A 22,861-nucleotide genomic window follows, 5' to 3' on the forward strand; every position below is an offset into this window, starting at 1 on the left:
GGCCATTTTCCAGCTACCAATGAGTTGAGCTGCAAGAGGAAGTGCTTCCTGGATCCCTCTTCCTGCTTAACTATTGTTCTAGATGCCCCACCTCCACCCCTCTTGCATACGCCACCAGTAGTGTGTGCAGAGGTGGTGACACTGCTGCCCTGCAGCCAAAAGCCTGTCACCTTCTGAATTTCAAGAGGTGAGAAGCTGCTAGCACCCATTTTGTGGCTTTTAGAACTGCACCAACAAGCCAGATGCTGTGCCTCGTACAAAGCTTGTGTATGTCCAAAAACTGAGCAAAATCCTAGTAGTGCCTCCTGCACTCGCTGTGCATGTGGGGCTGCCGCCCAAGAGGAGGAAGCACACAGGACCAGAAATGTTGCAATATTTCATACTGAAACTAGGAAGCAACTCTTGCCATTTCCTGTTACATATGTGTGTGTGACACGGGACCACTTTAGCCACCTGCTTGTTTTTCTATCAGCATCTTTCTGCAAAGGTGTCTACTTGTTTGGCCCAAAGAACCATTCTGAGATAGCACCGCTCACAAATAAGACCTCCATCTTTCTTAATTGTAGAAAGATATTTCTCACCATTATGTGACAAGCTGCAGCTGCATAGCTGGAGATACACGCTGCCCTCAAAACAAAGGGAAACAGCCATTCTCTCCCCACCCCATTGGTTTTAGGGTAGTATGTGCAATTGAAAACATGTAGCAGAGGCAATCTTTCTTATCCTACTGGAAGAGATATACCTGCAAAGCTCTTCCTTTATTTGATCAACTTACTAAAAGTACAGAAGCACTTTACAGTAACTCCCCTGTATCAGCATATTGGAGAAGTGCAAGATTTGAGATCTTAAATAAATGTTGAGTTTGCCTGTGAAGCCTTGCTCATAATTCTATTTCAACAGGTTAAGGCTTTTCTCACGTGGGAATAGAAATTCTTCTGTCTCTAACATCAGAAAAGTGGAAGCAAAACTGCCAAGAGGCATACCCGCCCCTATCGGTTTCCACAAAGACACCAGTACCACTCAAAAGGATAAAATACTTTTTTATTTATAGTCTTATAGTAAAGGGAAGCCTTAACTTGCAAGACAATTCTTGGGCAGTATGTACAACATACTTCAGTTCATGGAATAGACTCACACCTGGACAGAGACCAAGCTACACTTGTATACACTAAATTCAGAAAACGTCACAAACAAGAGTGGGAAGAAGACAAAAATATAAGGTCACACACACCGACACACACACACACACGCACGCATATGCACACTCATGCACATGTGCGTGCACATGCACACATACACACAGTGGCCTTTGCTCACTCACAGCCTGTGCCCATTTAAGTCGTTATGGGGTAACTGGCCCATTTGCCAGAGGGCAGGAGGTCCACGCTTTGATGCAGTTATTAGTACCAAGTAACAAAGCTTGTGGTGTGTATTTACATTATAAAAGCTGGCTCTAATTCTGAGAAATTCATTAAGAGGGAAGAACTGATCATGGTATGAATCTGTAGCTTCACGTCACCAATGTCCGCAGCAAGAGGAGGAATCTGATCAGATTGAGTTTCCATAGTAGGAAATAAATACCAATTAATCACTTGCCAAAGTACAAAAAGGAAATCCATCTCCCTGCTTCACCCTGAATCCTGCACCATCCCTTCAGGAAACTAGGGACATGCACTCACATGGATCTGCATGATTCCCTTCCCCCACCAGGATCGTTCAGGGGACATTTGGCTTTGTTGTCATAAATAAACATATTTTGATGAGACAGTGACTGGTACGGCTCTAGTGAAAGGATGGAGGGGTCATTGTCACCACAGAGTCCAGGCAACCATAGACTCATGAGTTCATCGAATGGCCTGGGCATTCCTGACACTAGAACTTGCAGCCATGAGGCAGGACAAGACAAAACTACATCCTGCTCCAAGCTATGGCCGGTGTCTTCCAGAAGGTAAGCTGCCAAGCCAAGGGGTTGGGTTAACTCAAAAGGGGCCACATAGGGGCAAGGAACAGGGGAAGCTGCAGTCCGAGAGCCTCTACTAAAGAAAAAAAAGGAAAGTCCTTAAGCAGCCAGCGAGTGTCTAATGGCAGCGGGAACAGGGGCCTCTTCTAGCTGGCCTCCATACGAAGCTTCTTCCGGCTCTGTGGCTCTTCCAGCTCAGACTCTGAACTGGAGTCGGAGCCTCCATCAAAGGCGGAGATGGTACTGCCCTTGGGATTGGTGTAGAGGCTGTTGTCTGAAGAGGAATAGTTGGCCTGCAGCTGAGCACTTGACCTTGCCTTCTCCAGGGCACGAACTAAAAGGCAAGAACAAGCATATGGAAATAGGCTGGGGAAAAGTGGGCGTTGCACATAACATGAACATGCTCTCATGTTGGTGATCTTAACACTTAGCTGACAGAATGTTATTGATTGGCATACTCTGCTTTTAAAAAACTAAATGTAGTTAAGGTAGTATAAACACAATTTTAAAAATCAAAATTAAAAAGAAAGATTCCCAAATAACTTTCAGTTCTGTAACTAAGATTGGTACCTCTAAAGATGTTAAGGCCCAAACTGGGGGAAGATTGAGAAAGTTTTGGAAATATACCATTTTTTTCCTAATGTCTGATTAAAAAAAACAGTCATAAGTTTGGGGAATATTATGTGAAATAAATTATATTTTTTCAGAAAGATTAGTGAAAGTATGTTAATTGCATTATGAGGAAATTCATTTGTGTTCTTCCTCTCTTTTCTGTTTGTATCATAGGACTGAACCCAACTAAGTTCTACTCAGAGTAAATCCACTGAAATTAATGGATCTAAGTTAGCCATGTATAGTAATTCCAGTTTTTGCCATACTGTTGACAGCTCAGCCCATGGCCCATATGTGTGTCCTAGTCAGGACATTCTGGCACTTTAAGTCATCAATGCACAAGAGAGAGCCTTCTGGTTACACACAGAATGTAGATCTCTCTGTCTTGGGAAGTTTGGTTCCATTTTTAAAATTATTCTGCTGCCCATCAAAAACATTCATTTTTTTAGCAAGCTTTCAACTTGCCTGCAAATTAGCAATGGCTGTTGGTTCACCGGCTCTTTAATTGTTTGTCTGTTGCTCTTTTACTCAACTGTTTCCATAACTGAATTTTGATTGTATATTTAGTTTTAGTTATGTAAGCTGCCTTGTGTTTCCATTTGGAACAGGAGGTGGAGTTAAAAAAAATCTAACAAATGCCTGCTGCACTCCGAAATGAACCAGTGTAGTTCAGTGCTAGACTATTAATCTTCCATCAATACACCTTTGCAATTAACTATTATTGGGTTGTTTTATGCCCCCTGTTTCCGGTGTCAGAAGCAGAGGTGCAGTGAAGTTGGACTTTAAGGTTTGATAAATCCTGTGTGTGTGTATGTGTGTGTGCGCACGCACACACCCACACACCCGGCACTGTGAAACTTGCTACTTATACTTCTGCCTAGTGGCAACCATTAGTCCTCCCTTGTGAGCAGCAACTTACCAGCTTTAAATATGTCGTAATTATTCAGCTTGAGAAAACTTTGTATGCTTCAAAACAGGAACATGCCACTCACTTACACTGTTCCATCAAACAATCCCACCATAATCACCATCCTGGCATAAACTGTACATCTTAGGCAAGGGAGAAAGACTACTCAGAGCAAACCCCAATCCTTGGGCTGTTTTGAATGACTGTATTCAATGGCTTCATTGCCAATGTGCAAAACTTTGGATCTTCTCACTCCAACCACAGCCTTACTTCATGGGTTCCTGATCACTGGACACCTTACAGCCGTCTCTCCCAACTTGGTTTCCTTCAGGCTTCTTGGACTAACTCCCATCAGCCCCAGCCAGCAAAGATATGACGGCTGGGAGTTGTAGACCAAGACATATTGAAGGCACCAGGTTGGGGGAGCTTCCCTGGCAGAGAAACACGGATAGCAGAGGGTTTTGTTGAGAGGTGGCACAGTATCCTTACCCATAAGATGGCATATGGAGTGCCCTAACGCAGCCTCACTCACCTTGCTGCTCCAGCAGGGCGTTCTGGCGCTTTAAGTCATCAATGTCCTGCTGGTGTGTGTGGTTTTTCCGACGCATGTACTGGATGTACTCTGTGGCTTTATCTAGGATTTGGGCCCGGGATGCCTGTTGCAATAGTAGGAAAAAACACACACCAGATAAAGTCCTAGTTCACGAAGGTAGCAAGTCTGATATTCCCTTCTGCAGGGAGGCTAGAAAACTGATTCCTCAACCCAGTCCATATTTGACTTAGGTTCAATCTTGAAGTCCATGTAATAATTGCAAAAAGTTCAGCACTAGAGAAAGCAACTTTGAGACTCAGAATATGTTAACTGTTTTCCAATCCCACTATACTGAGCTCCTGAATCAATTGTACTAATGACACCTGTTCCCAGTACTAAAGCAACAGCAGATGGAGCAATCAATGAAACTCCTACAGGGAGCTATAGACTTGGATCATTCCCCATGCCAGCAATTCCGCAAACAAATCCTTCTGCTCACAAGAACTCTTTCAGCAAAGTAGAGTCTTCCAACTGCTATTCAGTATCCACAGAACAATCTGCTGTTCTCCTCCATAGAGATAAAGCAACATGCAAATTATTCCCACATTATTGGCATTTGAGCATAATGTTCCCTGACCATCAAAACAGACACTCAGATCACTTAACAGCAAAATTCAACACTGTGCTACCAAATCTTTGCTCACATTGTGGGACCCCTTTTCCTCCATCCTCTGAATGGATCTAGAGGGTCCTCCCCCAGCCCCCAAAGATTTTGGGGCATGTAGGTGGAAGGAGAGGAACAGGAACGGGAAGGCCCATTGCATGAGCAAAAGTCCTCTCTACTCTTGTATGGACACCACTGGATACCATCCTAAAACAATAATGCAGTGCTCTGCTGCACCTATACTTCTCCTGGCTTACGTTTTCACTCAGCAACTGGGACTGCAAAATGCTGGCCATCTAACTCAGCAGCAGCCTGAAGCGATACAAGGCAATTGCTTACCTGCTCTCATAAGAACTCAGGTTCATAAAATGTTCTTGGAAAGTTTTTCAAAGCTGCTTGTAGACTATATATGCATGTATATTTTTAATGCAGTACTCATATTTATACTGAAGTTACTGATTAGAAGACTCAAGTGGGATGAGAAATAAGAAAAAGGGCTGCTGATGGCTTCAACTGCAGACTGGAAAGAAAAGGAAGGAAGGAGAACCTAGTCTGAAGGCATTTTTGAGGGAAGGCTCTCTCCATTACTGGATGCTGCTGGATCAGACAAACCTGCTCTATGGAAGGTCAAGGAGGCAGGCTGTACTGTCCAAAGGACTGGTTGGAACTGCTTTGTTTTGACGGGCTTCGATTTCCCCTTGTAAGCAGGACTAAAATTATATCATGTGCGCTTTATCTGAAGATGTTTTATGAAAGACATCATGGCTCTCATTAAAATATGTGAAGCTCAAACCTGAATAAGCAGCTATGACAGATTTTAGAGGGCCAGGGTCCCTTGCACAGAAAGTTGCATCTATTTTACGAGATTTGTATACTGCTTAATCGTAATAACCTCTAAGTGGTCTACAGATCTGGACAGCAATACTTGAGCTCGGTTACGTATTCAGTAGCTTCACACTGTTCCTAAATGGAAGCAGCAAGGCTGGCAAAGCACACCCCCATCACCTGTAAAAAACTGTTTATTAAAGAAAGAAAACACAAAGCAGGCCTATTTTAAAGCATCATTGTTAGCTAAACAGCTGCATAACACAAAAACAATGCTGATATGCAGTTAAGTTTTAGTTTCATTTTCAAATTTCAAACATTTAAAGAAGGAGGATATTTATGGTGGTGCAATAAGATGGCAGACAAGAGGCAATAATACACATATTTATATTTAATTTTTGAATAGTCACATTTGTATTTGCCAACAGATATTCCTGTTTTTAACATTTTCTTCTGGTTTTTATAACAGGAACACACAGCTCTAAGCTAAAGAATAATGCAATCACAGAGAAACAGAGTTAGGCAGGCATAAGCTCTGTGGTTGTTGTTTTTTTTATAAAAAGGTTTCGTTTCTGATGTGGTAACAATGCCAACATCCTTTCTCAGTTTTAAAAAGGATCTGTTCTAAAAGGTTGAAAGTATTCTACATTGCCATCGTGGCTGGACAGTGTTGTATGCCAAAACAAAAACCACTAGTTCTATACTGTCCACATAACTTTGTTGTCAATTTAGCTATAGTCTACTTTTCAGAATTAAACCTGGTACTTGCCACTGTCAAACTATTTCCCCTCTGGGACTTTCATCGTGTGAGTTCTGTGAACAACCCTGCTTATATGTAGATCTTGCCCAGCTTCACTATGTTCTCATCCTGCCACTAAATGTACTGTCCCTCTCTACCAGTGCTCCAGGAACATTTGGTCGTACATGAATGTATCATAAAATGTGCAGCATATATAGACCCACATCTATCATTTTCTTTCTTAATATTTCCTGACACTGTGTATAACCTGGCAAAAGTTATGTCCCACTGAGTTTGGTGGACAAGTTAAGTGTGTCCTTAACCCTCTCGTTAAAGTTAATGGGACTTGGAAATACCTTTTTTTACTGGAATTTGCCCATTTCTTCTTCTATTGATGGCTGCAGCATTTCTTCAGAATGCAATTAAGGTTGGGCAAGACAGTCTCTACAATTAGCAAATGAGAAACAGCAGCAAATATGTCACTTTTAGTAATTAATCCAAGTGACTCTACTTCCCCCAGCACCTGCATGCATCAACTTGGTACTTTATGGTTCATGGTCCCAGTATAATGAAACATTTCTTCATTGTCCAGCCTGCCCTACTAAGTTAATTTTGCTTGCAAAAAAGCCAGTCAGAAGATCTTGGTTTGACTTTCACTATGTGGCTCTGTCTCATCCCCTGTATTGCAGAGGTGGGGTTGGGTGGTGGGGGACATACCAACTGTTGTAAATATGAAATTTTGATAATGCATATGAAGTGTTTTAAACACTTGAAAGCAATATGTAAATGTTATTTATTATTATTGCTACACAGTACAAATTTTAATGCAATTTGCTTTTTAATTCTCAACATTGGGGGGGGGACACTGCATGTGCCATTTTCTCATTTCTTTCTAATGAACTCCAGTTGTCAACATGAAAAGCATATTCTGCTATTGGTGTTTATGAATTCTAACCTGGGAGACAATAAGCTCCCATTATTGTTTATTTGATTGCTCTTAGCGTTTTGGAGGCAATTTACCACAAGCTTATACAGCAGTGGCATATTTTCACTAAGTTCATAGCTGGTTTTCAGCTAACCTGGTTGCTGAATCTCCTGTTTGCTTCCAGATTGTCCATTAAACTTGAATTGCTTACATCTTCTACAGTAATCTGCTTTTTTGCTTTCTAAAAAATAAATGAATAGAAGTGTAATACAGATTTTCATCAAACTGCATTTCAGTGAAGTATCCTCCCACTGGAGTAAAGCGGGAATAAAGAAAGATTTAAACACAGACAGGCTACCCTTTCAGATCCCAGTCACAGAATATGGATTTGAGGGTTATTTATTTTAATGCAAAGTTTCAGAGCCTTGCCTTATTAGCAGCAAGAGCTTTTCTGCTCTTGAAAACAGAAGCTTGCCAAAAGCTAGGCTTCAGGTTCAACATAGTAGGCTGTCCTCAGCTAGAGATAGTCAACTCCTCTGCTCCTTCTTTGATCGGTGGTGGGACCTTTTTTAATTATATCTGTGTGTCAAGTTGAAACAGCAAAGGTGCAGACAGAAATCCATAATGTTAAACCCTGAACAGTTTATCAAAAGCAATGTAGGACCTCAAGCTAGACTTACTTTTAGAGGTTGGGTTAAGCTGGCAGGCAGACCATTAGCCCTTACTGAAATCTAACCAGGCCTTAAAATGATTATTTATGCCCAACTAGTTACACTAGACACCCACAGGGCTCCTTTGTTTCCCCCCTTCCCACACTGGAAATAGGCTTGAAAGAAGAATCCTACTGTGGTCAACAGTATAGGTTCCAACATATGTACAGTGTGAGAGATATTCCCTTCAACAGTTTATAGAATTTGCAAATAAACTCAAACCCCAAATGTTTAGTAGGCTTTGTACAAGAATGTGGATGTGCATTAGAAAATGCAGTCAGATGTTCATCAAATAAATTGTAACTAAAGTGTTTAAATGGTAAAATACCAGTGCTAGGGTTCAACAATAGGTTTACGTCATTTTTATGTATTAAACAGAAACTGGTGTTGACCCCATGCTGTCACTGCATCCCAGATACGCAGAACAATATAAGCATAATGGCTTTCAAATATTTTGAACTCCAATGGAGTTGACATCACCATAAAGAAACCCTGCCAATCAATCTCCCCAAACAGGGCATAAAATTCCAGGCGCTTTACTCAGAAGCTTGCACTAACCTCAAAGGAGAATTCAAAAAGCAGAAAAGCAGGCCACATATTTTAACTAACATTCATTTATTTATTATTTAGAAACATTTATAGGCCACCTTTATGAGTCAATGTCACAACAATTTAGGCTGTATACATGTCATACATTTGAAGCACATGACTTTGAATCCCCAAAGAATGCTGGCAACTGTAGTTTGTTAAGGGTGCTGGGAATTGTAACTCTGGGGGGGGGGGGGTGTAAACTGCAGTTCCCAGCAATTGGGCGGGGAACCCTGTACTTTAAATTTACAGTGTGTACATAGCCTTATAGAGTAACACATTAAATACAGAAATGTATCCAACATTAGTCATACTTAAGAGTAAACCCACTGAAATTCACGAACATGACCAATAGGGCTGAGAGATGTCTGATTAAGCATTGCTATACACCGTGGGTAGATAAACTAAGGCCCGGGGTCCGGATCTGGCCCAATCGCCTTCTAAATCCAGCCTGTGGATGGTCCGGGAATCAGCATGCTTTTACATGAGTAGAATGTGCCCTTTAATTTAAAATGCATCTCTGGGTTATTTGTGGGGCCTGACTGGTGTTTTTACATGAGTAGAATGCATGCTTTTATTTAAAATGCATCTCTGGGTTATTTGTGGGGCATAGGAATTAGTTCATTTCCCCCCAAAAAATATAGTCCGGCCCCCCACAAGGTCTGAGGGAAGGTCTGCTGAAAATGATTGCTGACCCCTGTGATACCCAGATATATCACAATGTCTGAAATAAGGATGGAACTATGTAGAAGCGAATGGGGTAGTGTCCTGGGAACTGCTACTAACGGATACATTTAGTTACCTTTAACATACTGTTGCAACTGTTATTTTATAGTACAAAGCAACAAGGGGCGGCAGACCTCATAAGAGAAGCAATGACAGGCTTCACAATTTCCCCCACATCACAATTTTTTACATAGCACGCACATGCATCGTGATTTGTGATATATCGCCAAGTCCAATATTATGAAACTTTTAACATAATGTGGACTTCCAACCAATTTTGGACAATGTATCGATAAATCGCCCAGCCCTAACAACCAATGTAGACCAATTAATTTCAGTGGGTCTCCTCCAAGTAAAAGTTAAGTTGGATACTACAGTAAAATAATAAAATACCATAAAAACAGACTATACCACAGCATTAATAAAAACCTGAGTTCTGGCAGCTTTGCCTACATGACCTGAGTACTAAGTGGGTGTGTCTTGACAATGTCTAGGACAGTGTCATCAGAGGTGACTGCACATAAAAAATGTTGCCTATCAAGCTCAGTACCTTGTACTGAGCTTCTGCAGAAAACCCTGTAGGTATTGTAACCACTGGTGATTAACAGAGCACAATTTCCTCATTCCTTTTTAGAACAGCCACTTTAGCACTAAGGAAAGCTAAAAGTTACCTGCTAGCGTTATTTATTCATTACCTGCAAGTATAGAGAAGGCAGGCAAGGAAGTCAACCTTCACACATTCTCTGCACACCTAGGGCTAATTCACACAAAAACTCTACTCATGGCTGTTTGCTCCTTCTCAAGACTGAAGGATACCAGTCTCAACTGTTTGCCACAAGCCTAAACTGAAATTCTACATGCCAATATTTCTAAGTGCAAATTGAGGGGCGGTCATGTGCTCATGGCAAATAACTGAAAACACCCCTACAACAAAAGCAAATTTTCAATGTGGGTAAAGCAAACACAGATGACTAATCACAAGCTGAGATCCAATGAAATGTTCCTATATCACCCTCATTAAGGAAGAGCTGGATGGATCAGGAAGAAGCGCCATCTCTCTTCAGGCCTGTGAAGCCACGTGGTAAAAGACTTTCCATTATTTAGAAATGCTTGATGGAAGGGTGAGTTACTTCTCACAACAATATTTCATCTTCATTTTACTGTTAGCTTTCTGAAGCAGCAGAAGCATTTCTATATGCAAACTCTTTGGGACCTTCGCAGAAGTACCTTCTAAGCTGTATTGGCACTGGCTCCTTCCTGCTCAGAAACTTAAGGCAAAATGGGACTGGGATGCAATTCCTTTGTGATTAACAGACAGAACCCAGGGGAAGATCATCACTTCTCTCAATAAACTCACCTTCTCTCCCTGAAGTGATGGCACAGAGTCCCGCAGGCTGTGGAAACTGTCCTTTATGTGGTCCCTACGTTTGCGCTCCAGTGCATTGTGGTGAGCACGTTTGTCAGCCTAAGACAGACAAAACAGAGAACAAGTATTAGAATCATCACTGTCCCACTGGGCCGCTGAACACCAGCCCCCTAGATTACTGTGCACAGAACAAAAAGGAATGCTCTTTTGAATCAAAACTCTGCTAAGAGAGGGAAAGAAACAAAGGGTCAGCAAAAGAAGCATTCAAGGCTGTTCAAGTCCAGAGCAAGCACACAAAACAAGTATGATTAGTAAAGAGGAGGGTGGGCTTTTGCCCTGCAGCAAGTTCCTTGATCAAACTCATCTGCACATGATTGTTCAGAAAGACTTTTGTGACGCCTCCTGGACTAGAGATTATCTGTCTCCAAAGAGAGCACTAAGATTTCAAAATATGCTCCATGATTTGCTAAGGGCGGGAGTCAGAAGACCGTTCCCAGTAACAAGAATTTCTGGGGACTGCACTACAGAGAGACTTCAAGTGCAATTGCCAAAGCACTGCAGGAAACATGGAATATCACCTTATCTGTTCATAGTAAAAAAGAAAAGATAGGACTACTTTGTTTCACTATAGCACCGCAGCTGAACATTTAAAATTCAATGCCATTCAAAATCCAAAGCTAGGTCCTTGATTGAAGAAACTGACTTCAACACCTGGATTATTTTTATGTAGGAGCTCCATGGTGATAGAATGCCATTCAAATTTCATAGTAGAAGCAGCCGAAGGATGTGAACACAGCTGCAACTCTATCAAAGACTGCTCAGAGGATTTATGGGAGAAAATATATTTCCAGAGTAGCACCACCATCTACTGACACATGCAAGATCAGCTACCCTAGTCCTCAACTCCCACCATGTACCTAGGACTCACTTATTACAACCCAGATCCAATAATTCCCAATAGCCATTCTCTACCATAAAATAGATCATTGTCATTAGGCCCTTTGAAGTGAACTGTTTGTCAAAAAAACACCCCCAAACCCCACCCTTCTTTCCTATCCCTCACCAGAATGGACACCACACCACTAATGGTCTATGCCATTTAAAGTCAAATATAGTGCAACAGAAGATACTGCTTTAAGTGTCACACCTGAATTTATCATTAAAATCTCACACGTTTAAGTCATTTTTTTCCTTCAGGAAAAAGACTCATTTCTGTTTAATTTAATCCCTCTCTAATTATGAAGACCGATCACAGAAAAATATGGTGTGTCGGGAAATGCAGTGTTTTCACAGTGTGCTTTTCGGATAGCTTTTTGAAGCAGCTTTAAAATACATTTAAATTATTTCTGAAGCACATCACATTTACACCATCTCTGGCTTCCTCTTCCTCTTTTCTGGACTGACTGATACCCTTTTGTTCTCATTGCCTTTTAAAGGCAATTCCGGTGGCACACTGAACTCAAACTATGATTAATGGAACCCCACCTTTCAAATGTCAAGGCAGTCTCCAGTCACACAGGTTTGGCAATGATCCCACACCCAGCTCCAGACGCAGAAATTGTCTGCCAGATGTAAACAGGCACTCTGGGTGTGGCTGGACCCCAAATCCAAAGCACAAAGAACTTATTTCTGTCTGTCACAGTTCCCTTTAGGTCACCTTGTTAGAGGAAGAGCTTGACTAACAAGGAGTGGTCCAATCTTTTCCTCTGACACAGGTCACTACAAGGTTCAGAACTTTGTGGTGGCAAAGTAGGAGACACACAGGTCACTTGGATCTGCCAGACAGTTACTACTTTAAAAAGGAAAGGAAAGGAAAAACAAGTTCGAGGGATACCGATGATATTTGTTGTCAGCCCATCTACAGTTATTAAGCTGTGTGCACCAAGAGTGCATGTGGCAAGCTAGCTATGGTGAAAAGGCAGACTAAATTCCAAGTTCACATACACTATCTTCAGAGATCTCAAGCCAAGAACTGGCCAGCAGCAAAATGCTTCAAGGTTAGCCAAAGAAGAAAGTGACTCAAATCATACCAACACGTAGAAAGAAAGAAAAATAATCATCCTGAAAAAGGACTAGGACCCAAACTCACTAGTGTCCTATGGTGTTACTTAAGGCCACGCCAGAAAAGAAAATGTGCAATTTAGTTAAGGTATTGAGTAATGTGAAAAAAACACCAAATTGTTATAAATGTAAGTCCCTATGTTAATAATGTGCCAAATGATGCAATTTAAGGAGATGATCTTCCATAGCTTCTAGCTTTGTAGGCATTTGAAAAGTTGATGCAAAGCAGTTGCATATGTATAAAGTGCTGCCCAAATGACTTTAAGGAGATCAGGAAAGTAGAGGAAACTAGAAGAGCCTCAAATCTGCTCACACTAGTTGCCAAGTGGCTGCACTGGTCTCTAAGATTACATAAGAAGCCATGAATATGACCATGGTAAAAATAGGGTAAAGAAAAATATACTGGTGATATTATCTGTATCCAGAGAAATAAAATAGAGAAGGTATAACTCTACCTGACACACTGCACTGTAGTCAAGTTACCACAGAATGACCAAAGTGCTAGTTGCAGACACTTTTCCATACAGGAGTTAATTTTGAGGTAGTGTGATCATGATTACTGGTTGCATCTATAACACCACTTTCTTACAACCAGTTCAGCAAATAGCCACAGAATCTTCCCATGGACCACAGTAGTTGTAACTATTTCCAGTTACCCTTTAATACTTGGCCATGTGTGTGCTTATAAGAAGAATCTACTTCAGTGTAAAAACTAGGATTCTATTTATTTTAAAGAATTTTATAGAAGCCTAAACGAATAGACATAAAAAAGGTTGCAAAATAGCTGGAGTGCCCAACAAATATGTCATAAACAAATATGATAGAAGGCCACTGCCTAATTGTCCACAGTTCATGGGGTAGTACTGCTAAAATTATTAGTGCCACTAACAAATGTTAATGCCAGTCACAGCAGCGCCGAGATATTCTAAAATTTATGTTATCACATGTCCATTCAGGCAATTTTATTGCATGCTGAGCAGTGTTAGAAATTAGGCAGGTGCATTTTGCTACTGGTGCAGGTCCAATTGTGACCATGTGGAGATCTCCAGATGCCAGGTTGGTGACTGACATCTGCATCTGGTTGGCCTCTCCAGCTTTCTCAAGCAGGTAAGCAAAAGAGCTTATTTATTGCATTTACATCCCACCTTTTTCTCCAAGGAGTACATGATTCACCCCTCTCATCAATTCATCCCTACAACAACCCTGTGAGAATCATAGAATTGTAGAGTTGGAAGCGATCCTGAGAATCATCTAGTCCAACCCCCTGCAATGCAGGAATAAACAGCTGCCCCATATGGGGATCAAACCTGCAACTCTGGTATTATCAGCAGCATCCTCTAACCAACTGGTGAGGTAGGTTAGGAGGCTGTGACTGGTCCAAGGTTACATAGTGAGCTTTACGACTGAGTGGCGATTTGAACCCTGATCTCCCAGGTCCTAGTCCGACATTCCAACCATTACACCTAGGGTACTTCTACTATGGGGCAGCTATATAAATTAAGTAGGTAAATAAATATGCAAAAAGCAAAATGTCACTTAGAGGAGGATCCAAAATATTTTTCTTGAAGCTTGAATTTGTTTTATTCTGGATTGTTGTATTTGATGTTTTAGTGTGCTGTAAACTGCTTTGAGGTTTTTTCTTTAAAATATAAAGTGGTATAGAAATGAAATGAAGAAGAAGAAATTCCGGGGGGGGGGGGGGGGGAAATGGTGCCTAGACATTGAGTTGTGGCGACTGTAACCTAAGTTTAATGTGCCATCTGGCTTATATATGTGAGTTTCTAACACTGATGCTGATCTCAAAAGCCAGTTCAACTAGCTAATTTCACCAAGCAGGTATGTATTGCCATATTTAGGAGTGTTATAATAATTTAAAGGCAAACTATAAAAACATTGACCATTGAAAATATAACCCGTTTCATAGCTGGTACATTTCATTGTTAGTTCTAGGGAATTCTAAGGAACCTAGAAAACCAAGGTAATGCAGGTGAGCTATGCTTTTTCTATTAAGAGAAGCCCAATATCACAACTACGGCCAAGGTGACACAGATACCATTGGTTGTGGTATGCTAAACATCACGTTTCCTCAAATCGCTTCATAACAACGGGCCCAGTTAACAGTGGATATAGCACCTGGCCCTACTGTAACGTATTACTGGCAATAATTCAAAGCAAGTGAATTGCATTTAGGAAAGACTGCCAAATCTAATCCAATGAGTTCTGGTTGGCACATGCCAGACTAAATGCCGAATAAGGATAAGCAAGAAAACACTAGCCTCCATTCATCAGAGTACGGTGGCCCACTGCCATGCCACTCTCCATTACTACCTCATCAGCTACTTTCAAAACCACTGGACTGTCCAGGAAAATATCAGCTCCTGGCAAGGAAAGAGGGCTGAGAAGAGGGAGGAAACCAATATCCTTCTGTCTTAATAGAGTCTGACAGTTAGAACTGTGTGTAATGTACATGAACTCATGGATATGAACCCATTCAGACCAGAAAAGAAACAGTGGAATTTAGCTCTGAAAACCCAATCTTGGTTTTATAACTTGCCAGGAGTCGGGCAGCTGAATATAAAGGAGGGATCTTAGTCTTTTATTCAGGTAGGTATGTTAAGACATATCATGAGTTTGACAGCAACTAGGCCTACATTGAACCAAATGCTGGGGAACGTCCTTTGAAATCTAGCCCTAATGCTGCACATTGAAGGCTCCGTCTTTGGCAGCTGAAAATATGTATTTATCATATCACAATGGGCATTTGGTAGCCTCGCAACATTCTGCTTTATCTCAACCTGAAGAGACAGTTCTCAAAAGAAGCAACTCTTACAGCATCCACAGCAGCACAATAGGCTTTGAACCACATGTGACAATTGTGGCACACAGTAATTTTACCCTAGTCTTCTAAGTACACAAGACTCAAACCGTGGGTAGGCAAACTAAGGCCCGGGGGCCGGATCCGGCCCAATCGCCTTCTAAATCCGGCCCGCAGACAGTCCGGGGATCAGCGTGTTTTTACATGAGTAGAATGTGTCCTTGTATTTAAAATTCAGCTCTGGGTTATTTGTGAGGCATAGGAATTCATTCATATATTTTTTTCAAAATATAGTCCGGCTCCCCACAAGGTCTGAGGGACAGTGGACCGGCCTCCTGCTGAAAAAGTTTGTTGGCCCCTGCATCAAACAGTCACCCATCCAAAAACTTACAGATTAACATAGCAAGCTGGATGTGACTTCAGTTTGTATTCCATATTGCCCTAAAACAGAACTCTTTGGTCTTTACAACAGGGTGGGCTAGCCTATGGCCTTTGAGATGTTAAGTCCAACCCACATCAGGCAGAGCAAGCGTAACCAATGCTCAGGAATGATGGGAGAGGAGATACTGTGCAACAACAGTGGAGGTCTACTTCTGCTTTCTAGTGCCCCAATTACCCCCATAAAATACAAAATGCTAGAGGCAATATAGGTAGCCACTAGGGCTGGGCGATGTATCAATACATGGTCCAAAATCAGTTCAAAGTACTCAGATAATGCAGGCAAAGCTGCAAGAACTCAGGTTTTTATGAATGCTGTGGTACAGTCAGTTTTTTATGGTATTTTATTATTTCACTGTTGCATCCAACTTAACTTTTACTTAGAGTAGCCCCACTGAAATTAATTGGCCTAAGTTGATCACTAGGGCTAGGCGATGCATCAATAAATTGTCCAAAATTGGTTGGAAGTCCACATTGTGGTAACAGTTTCATAATATTCGGCATGGTGATATATCACGAATTATGATGTGTGCATGTGCTCCTGCAGGAAGCTCCTGCAGCCAATCAGAAGCAGCGTAAGCCCTGCCAGTTGTCCGGGTTCCAAAAGAACGTTTGCAAACCGGAACAATCACTTTCAGGTTTGCGGCGCTTGGGAGCCAAAATGCCTGAGTCCCAGGGTGTTTGGGATCCAAGGTACAACTGTACTATAAAATAACAGTTGTAACAATATGTTAAAAGTAAATAAAAATGTATCTGTTTTAGACTCCTGAGTAGTAGCAGTTGCCAGAGCATTAACCCATTCACCTCTACAATAGTTCAATCCTTATTTCAGACATCGCTCAGCCCTACTAGCTACTGAAAGCATGATGTTTCTCAGAAACATGACTTTTTGGGACAATATTCCCAAATTTCTATATGGAATGGCAGCCACAAGGCTATGCTCATCTCACGCAATTGGCAAATATTTAGTACTCTCCTTCACATACTGGCATTCACCAATACAACAGAGAAGTGCCTTTGAATTTGTAGTAATCACAAATTAAATTATGTAGCTATGTTACAAAACTCAAATAAAAGTTGTTTTCCTAAAATATAATGAGTAATCCAAGTACACTGAGTGAATTCTATCATGGTGCTCACCCACCATAAGAATCAAAAGGAGGTTCAGTATCTCACAGGAACATTGCTGCCATATACCAAGTTAGACCATTGTTCCATCTAACTCAATATTGTCTATACTGACTGGCAGTGGCTCCCCAGTATTTCAGAGAGTGGTCTATACCATTCCTACATGGTGATGCTGGGGATTGAACCTGGAACACTCTGCATGTAAAGTACATTCTCTACTCCTAAGCTACAGCCTCTTTCCCCTCAAAAAATGCGCCACAGTTAGAAAGTCAATTTGCAAAAATGGGAGGACTTGAAACAAAACAATCCAACTACAGGTAGCCGGAAGGGTTCCAGCACACACACCACACCATAAACGCAACCCACATCATTGAGGTATATGAAGTGCTTTTAATGCGAGTGAAGTGCTACCTGTTAGTTGCTCCCCCCCCCAACACAACTGGTTTCTCAACACCTGCAACTGCACATTGCGAACATGAATTTGCCAGAATAAAACAAAATAGACATTTTCATCAATGATCAATAAATTTAATGTAACTATTCACACAAAATTTGGAAAACATAATGCTGATTTTTCTCACCTATTCAGCTTTAGTCAACTTCCTAGCAGCTCTCTGTGAAACATCACCCACTGGCCTTCAACCCGGTCATATTTTAAAGAAAATGTCAATAGCTTAAAATTCTTCTGGAGACCTACTGTTCCTAGGAATACCCACCAGAAAGTAAGTAGAAATAATTTTGCTTCTTTTTTTAGCTATATGAATTTCAGTGGTTGCATATTTCACCATGGAAACAGAATTCTTTTTCTAAGGTTTTCCTGTTTAGCACAACAAGGAGGAAAAGCGTCTTACACCTTGATTTGTTAAACTGAGTAGATATTAAGCTGGACCTCTGTACATTCTCTAAAGCCAGGCAATTTGAACTGGACAGGCATGTACAACAGCAACTAAGTTAGTTTTTCTCAAGGTGAATCAGTATTCATTATTAAAAACCAGATTTTATATAAGATCCTTTAAAATGGAATCCTAATTTAATACAAATGTTAAGCTCTACACTTACAATCTCTTAAAACTAAATCATGGCAATCTCTTAAACACATTTACTGTTAAAAAGAATGCTTTTCTATTTAAAGATGCATAGAAGAATACATATAAGGGGAAATATGTATTTTGGCAAAAAACAAAGAAACCTGGTACCAATCAATATAAATACATGACTTTTTTGTGGCATCCTAAGGGGCACAGGTTTGTATGGTTCCAGCATAGGAGTTACTCCTGTTTGTGGAAGGAACTGAGATTTACTGGATGCTCCTGCTGGAAGGTGGGGTCACAAAGCCCCGTCCCACTCTGGAGGAGCTTTTCAGGGGAACAGAGGAAGTTGCAGGAAGTAAGAGCCTCCCCATCCTTCTTCTAATGGGAGTTTTCAAATTATTGATATTTTTGACAATCAGCATGGACATTCACTTTTTAGTGAAGTCTCCTTTTCCCCCAATAACTAATGTTTAATGGAGCAGGTGCAAATTTGCAGCCAACCTACACTGCATGGCTGAAGGTTTTGGATTATACTGCTGGTTTGTATAAAAGCTGTGTTTAGCTGCAAGTCAATATGCTTTGCTATAGAAACTAGTCAGTATGTATGTATGTATGTGCAGTAGACATGTGGTTTTCAAATAGGAAACTTGACTTAAGTTTGACATTTTTTCTTTACGCTTTAATTAGAAATCAATCCACCCTTTTTCTAAAATGCTGACTATACATTAAACACTACTCTCCATTGCACTTTTATCCACACTCAACAAGCAAAGTTACTTAATTAAATTCTTATAGAGGCTGTAGTATACCAGCATCCACAAGTTTCTAGTGGTACAATACACTACAAGAAACTTTCCAACAAGCAAAGGCAATGCAGAAAAACCCTATTACTGGCTGTTCTGCATGGTCACAAACAAAGCTGTGCACCATAGTGTAGATTTCAAGAATAAGAAGGCTTTAAACCTGAAATTCGCTTTTACTATAAATTGCTAGGGATGCTAGAAAGCACATCCAAGTAGCATACACACACACACATATAAAAATTAAATATTCAACAACTGAGTCAGAGTAAGCTGCTTTGTGGAAGTTTTCTGTAGAGGCCAGCATTTCCACTATAATCCACTAAGGAGATTAAACACCAAAATAAGAGAATTCCCAGCTTCTCGCTCATTAAATCCCCTGGCAGCAGCAGCAGCAAGAGGGGGGCTCTTCCACAACCCTCTTGGAACCTTCAGCATGCAGCATCCTGCAAGCAGAAAACCCTTCGAAGCCCCAAAGAGGCCTTTCAAAGACAGTGCACTTTGCTGCCCTGAAAGATAAGGCTACAGACCAGGGATATACATTTTAAAACACCCACCCCCGATTATTTGTGGATGTCTTTTCTCTAAAGCCTCTGTTCCTCCAGACAGCGTGTCTTCGTCTCTTCCAGACTCCCAAGGAAATAAATAGTGCTATATGGTTTCTGCCAATGTAGGCAATTCCCCTCTGCAGTATATGATTCCATCACATGCCCGGCCTGAGGGGCGCGATGCAGCTCAAGGGTGAAACTGCCAGGGCTCCCATCACAGCCAACCCTCCTCACCCCACTGCAAAATTGTGGCTTCGGCCTTTGCTGCGAACCATCTATATTCAACACGACAATGGCTGCTCCCTGCCCCAGATTTTCGACTCTCCACTCTTGGCCTTCAGCCCACAGTCGCCCCCCCCCCCACAAAAACCTCTGAGCACCTCGTCCTTTGCTTCCCCCTCTAATCCCTTCGCCTCCCCCCACCTCCAACCACCATCACTACCCAGCCAAGCTGCACGAGGCCTAGATAAAAGTCTCCTCCCCTGGAGCCCAGCCCGGGAGCAGCTCCAGCCTCGCCACCGCCACAATCTCTCCCAAACAGGTGTCTGTCTGTCTCTCCGACCCCAGACGCAGCCGCCCCCCGCCCCTCTTCCTCCCCCTTCAGGCGAGACTGCGGGCCAGGACGAGGCGCCTGCCAACAACACACACAAACACCGCTGCTGCTCCTCCCCCTCCCCGCCAACCCGGGCAGGGGCTCCGGCCGCCGGGCCTCTCTCTCTGCCCGAGGAGCCGGGTGGGGAGAAAGGCCGCGGGTGGGGGCCGGGAAGCGAGGCCTGTGAAGAGATAAGCACCGGGGGCTGAGATCTCGGGAGACCCGCGCGGGTGTCCCTGTCGGCGCACCGACTGGCCGAGCGAGCAAAGGCCGGGAAGGGGAGCGGGGAGGAAGCGCCACGAGAGACTCACGTCGCTCTCCACCTCGATGTCATCGTTGTCGCTCATGCTGCCGATGGTGCTGCCGTCGCCCGGCCGAGCGGCTCGGGGGCTTCCCTGGCGCGCGCTGCGGGCCCAGCCGCGGAGAGCGACGAAAACAGCCCCCGCGCAGCGCAGCCAGAGCAACAGCGGCGGAAACAGCGGCGGCGGCAGCAGCAGCGGCAGCCTCCGCCTCCACCGTCGTCGTCTTCTTCGTCGTCGTCGTCGTCTCCGTCTCCTCCTCCTCTAGCATCAACGGCACACGCACCTCGTACTGCACGTGACTGGCTGACCCCGCGCCGTCGGCTCGCCCTCACGGCGTCGCCTCCTCCCCGCAAAGCATGCTGGGGGATGGAGTCCGCCGCGACGTACTGCGCCGCAGACGCCGAGCAGCTCCGAACTATACTTCCCGGAAGCCTCTAGGCAGCGGAGGGCCTTTGAGGTCACATCATGCGCTTGCGCAGTGCCTACCGAAGTGCATTGTGGAGGTCGTAGTCCTCAGCAAAAGAGGAAGGACTCTGCTTCCCGGCAGCCTAAGGAGGGGACACGTGGATGGGAGGAAAGCGAGCACGGTCTATTTAAGCATCATCTGTCTCCTCCCTCCCCCCCGCCTCCTATTGACTTTTTTTTTTTTTTTTTTACTTTAAAGAGCGAATAGCGTTATTCTTAGGAAGAGGAAACACAGCAGAAGGCCGCTTCTGGCAGTTATCTACATAAGCCAAACTGGGTTATTTCAATGCAAGATAGCAGGCAATACATGGAAGGAAACGAACCAAACGTTAAAAAAATGATGACACTCAGAAACCACCGAGGGAGAATTTTGGTCTCCCTGGATATTCTGTAACAAACTGGAAAGTTGTCTTACTTCAAAAAGGAGATTCTAACAGAATGGCTGAGTTTGAATTCATTTGTAGATCTGACACTCCGGTCCAATCGTCTAAGAATGGCCATTTCATTGCCGAAAGTGTCTGCTGTTTCTAAGTGTTTATGATTTTTGTTTTCAGTTGTGTGTTTTGGTTTTTTTTTCATATTGTTTAGGAAGGCTCTTCTACTCCATTACATTTGTGTAGCTGAGATTACTACATTGGCAGGATCTGGGCTGCCCAGATGTAGAATGTTACCTGTAGTACTAGAAACCTCACACAAAACATAGTAGACAAATGTACACTCAGACATTGGTTGGCAAACCCTAAACCACCATACTGTGATAAGAATTTTGAGGTCTTAGATATAGGTTAAATGTTCATAAGTGTACCAACCAAGCACTTACATAGATCAGCATAGGAAGACAGACCTGGAACCATTTTTGATCCCAAACTCTCCCAAACTGACCAAATGTTTTCTCTGCAAGGTCAAAGGAAAGTGGAAAAGTCTCCCCATTGTCTTTTCCTTCACAAATCCTGTCTTAAGGGTATGTCTGTGTTTGAATAGGGTGAGCCTGTGACCTGACTTAGGAACTAAGTATTTATCATTACAAAAGACTGGCCAGGCTCCCCAGGGTATCTAATCAAGTAAGCAGGCAATCCAATCAAGTGACCCTTAAACAGGTAACCTGTCAGAGGAGATAAACAAGTCATTCAGATTTCTGTTTCAGACCACCTTTTCTGTGATGTAGGTACGTGGGGGGTGGTCTTGGGTTACACCCCTTCTGTGATGTATGTATGATGTATGGAGGGGTGGTCTTGAGCTCCAGGGCAGGGAATTTAAAATGTCTATATAAACGCCTTGCGCGCCATTGTTCTGGGTTCCTCCTCCTTTCCTGTGTGTGAGGGGAGCACCCTGTTGCAACAGTTAATAAAGATCAGGCTTACTAGCTGCTTTGCTTCTCAATATTCTCTGGCTGGCCTCTGCTATTTTCTCCTACCAATAGGAAACCTACGTAAGGACTCTATATGGGCTCTTGGATACCCCATAAGGGGAAAAGGGCAGATTTTGTTTACACAATACAAAAGTGTTTCATACAGTTAGTCTTCATAACCAGACTTCCCAATTGTTGTAGAAAATTTAGGGTTGGCTTTTGCACAAAAATATGAGTCACATTGCTCCACTCCACTCTGACCCTTAACTACCATTGCCATGCAACACCCTTCAGGGAGATGTGGCCTCTGTGCTGAAAAAGATCCCCTACAACAATTTTAAGGTTTGTTCCCACATGGTATCAGTACAAGTGAAGGCTGGTCTATAAATATTTTAAATAATAAACAAGCACATAGATAAATTGCTGCTGAGCTGCCTTTATAATTGTGAGGCCTGAGATTATGATGCAGCATCCTCAGCTGTTGCCATTGGCTACAGACTATATGTGACATCACAAAAGAACATGGCAACCTAGTGAATATAAATGTGGGCCTTTTACTCTTTCCCAACAGAACGCAGAAAGCAACAGATGTGACATTCAGCATTGCCTGGTCTTTTTCCACATGGAGGATGTGAATTGGCAGATGGACAAATGTGATCATCTGGCTGTGGGATGCTATGGAGTGATAAGGCAGATATTGGTGGATGTAAGCTGGTGGAGTTCACATTCGGAAACCCATGGGTGTCAGAAGGCTGAAGGAGGCTGATATTTGGGAATGT

At 42.6% G+C, this 22,861-nt stretch overlaps 1 protein-coding gene across 2 annotated transcripts; it reads right to left on the reverse strand.

Annotated features, from left to right (window-relative positions):
* Positions 1–1,024: 1,024 nt before the first annotated feature.
* On the reverse strand, positions 1,025–20,670 carry MAX (MYC associated factor X). 2 transcript variants are annotated; one of them, XM_083591673.1, is made up of 4 exons: positions 20,279–20,670; positions 10,546–10,653; positions 4,012–4,135; positions 1,025–2,294 (listed from the first exon to the last, which is right to left on the reverse strand). In XM_083591673.1, exons 1-4 carry the CDS (start codon positions 20,312–20,314, stop codon positions 2,107–2,109), a joined length of 456 nt encoding a protein of 151 aa, XP_083447799.1. In that variant the 5' UTR covers positions 20,315–20,670; the 3' UTR covers positions 1,025–2,106. The 2 variants fall into 2 exon arrangements, with proteins under 2 accessions (XP_083447799.1, XP_083447798.1); XM_083591672.1 differs by having other exon boundaries at positions 4,012–4,141; positions 20,279–20,570.
* Between the last annotated feature and the right edge of the window lie 2,191 nt (positions 20,671–22,861).

Source organism: Podarcis filfolensis, assembly GCF_964270895.1.
Source record: "Podarcis filfolensis genome assembly, chromosome: 1".
Classification (NCBI taxonomy): domain Eukaryota; kingdom Metazoa; phylum Chordata; class Lepidosauria; order Squamata; family Lacertidae; genus Podarcis; species Podarcis filfolensis.

Excerpts from the sequence above, each read along its gene's own strand:
- MAX (XM_083591672.1), bottom strand. The coding sequence starts at position 20,314 with ATGAGCGACAACGATGACATCGAGGTGGAGAGCGAC. Across the intron at positions 10,654-20,278 it reads ACATCGAGGTGGAGAGCGAC|GCTGACAAACGTGCTCACCA; the intron begins GTGAGTCTCTCG and ends TGTCTGTCTTAG. Across the intron at positions 2,295-4,011 it reads CGCCCTGCTGGAGCAGCAAG|TTCGTGCCCTGGAGAAGGCA; the intron begins GTGAGTGAGGCT and ends CTTGCCTTTTAG.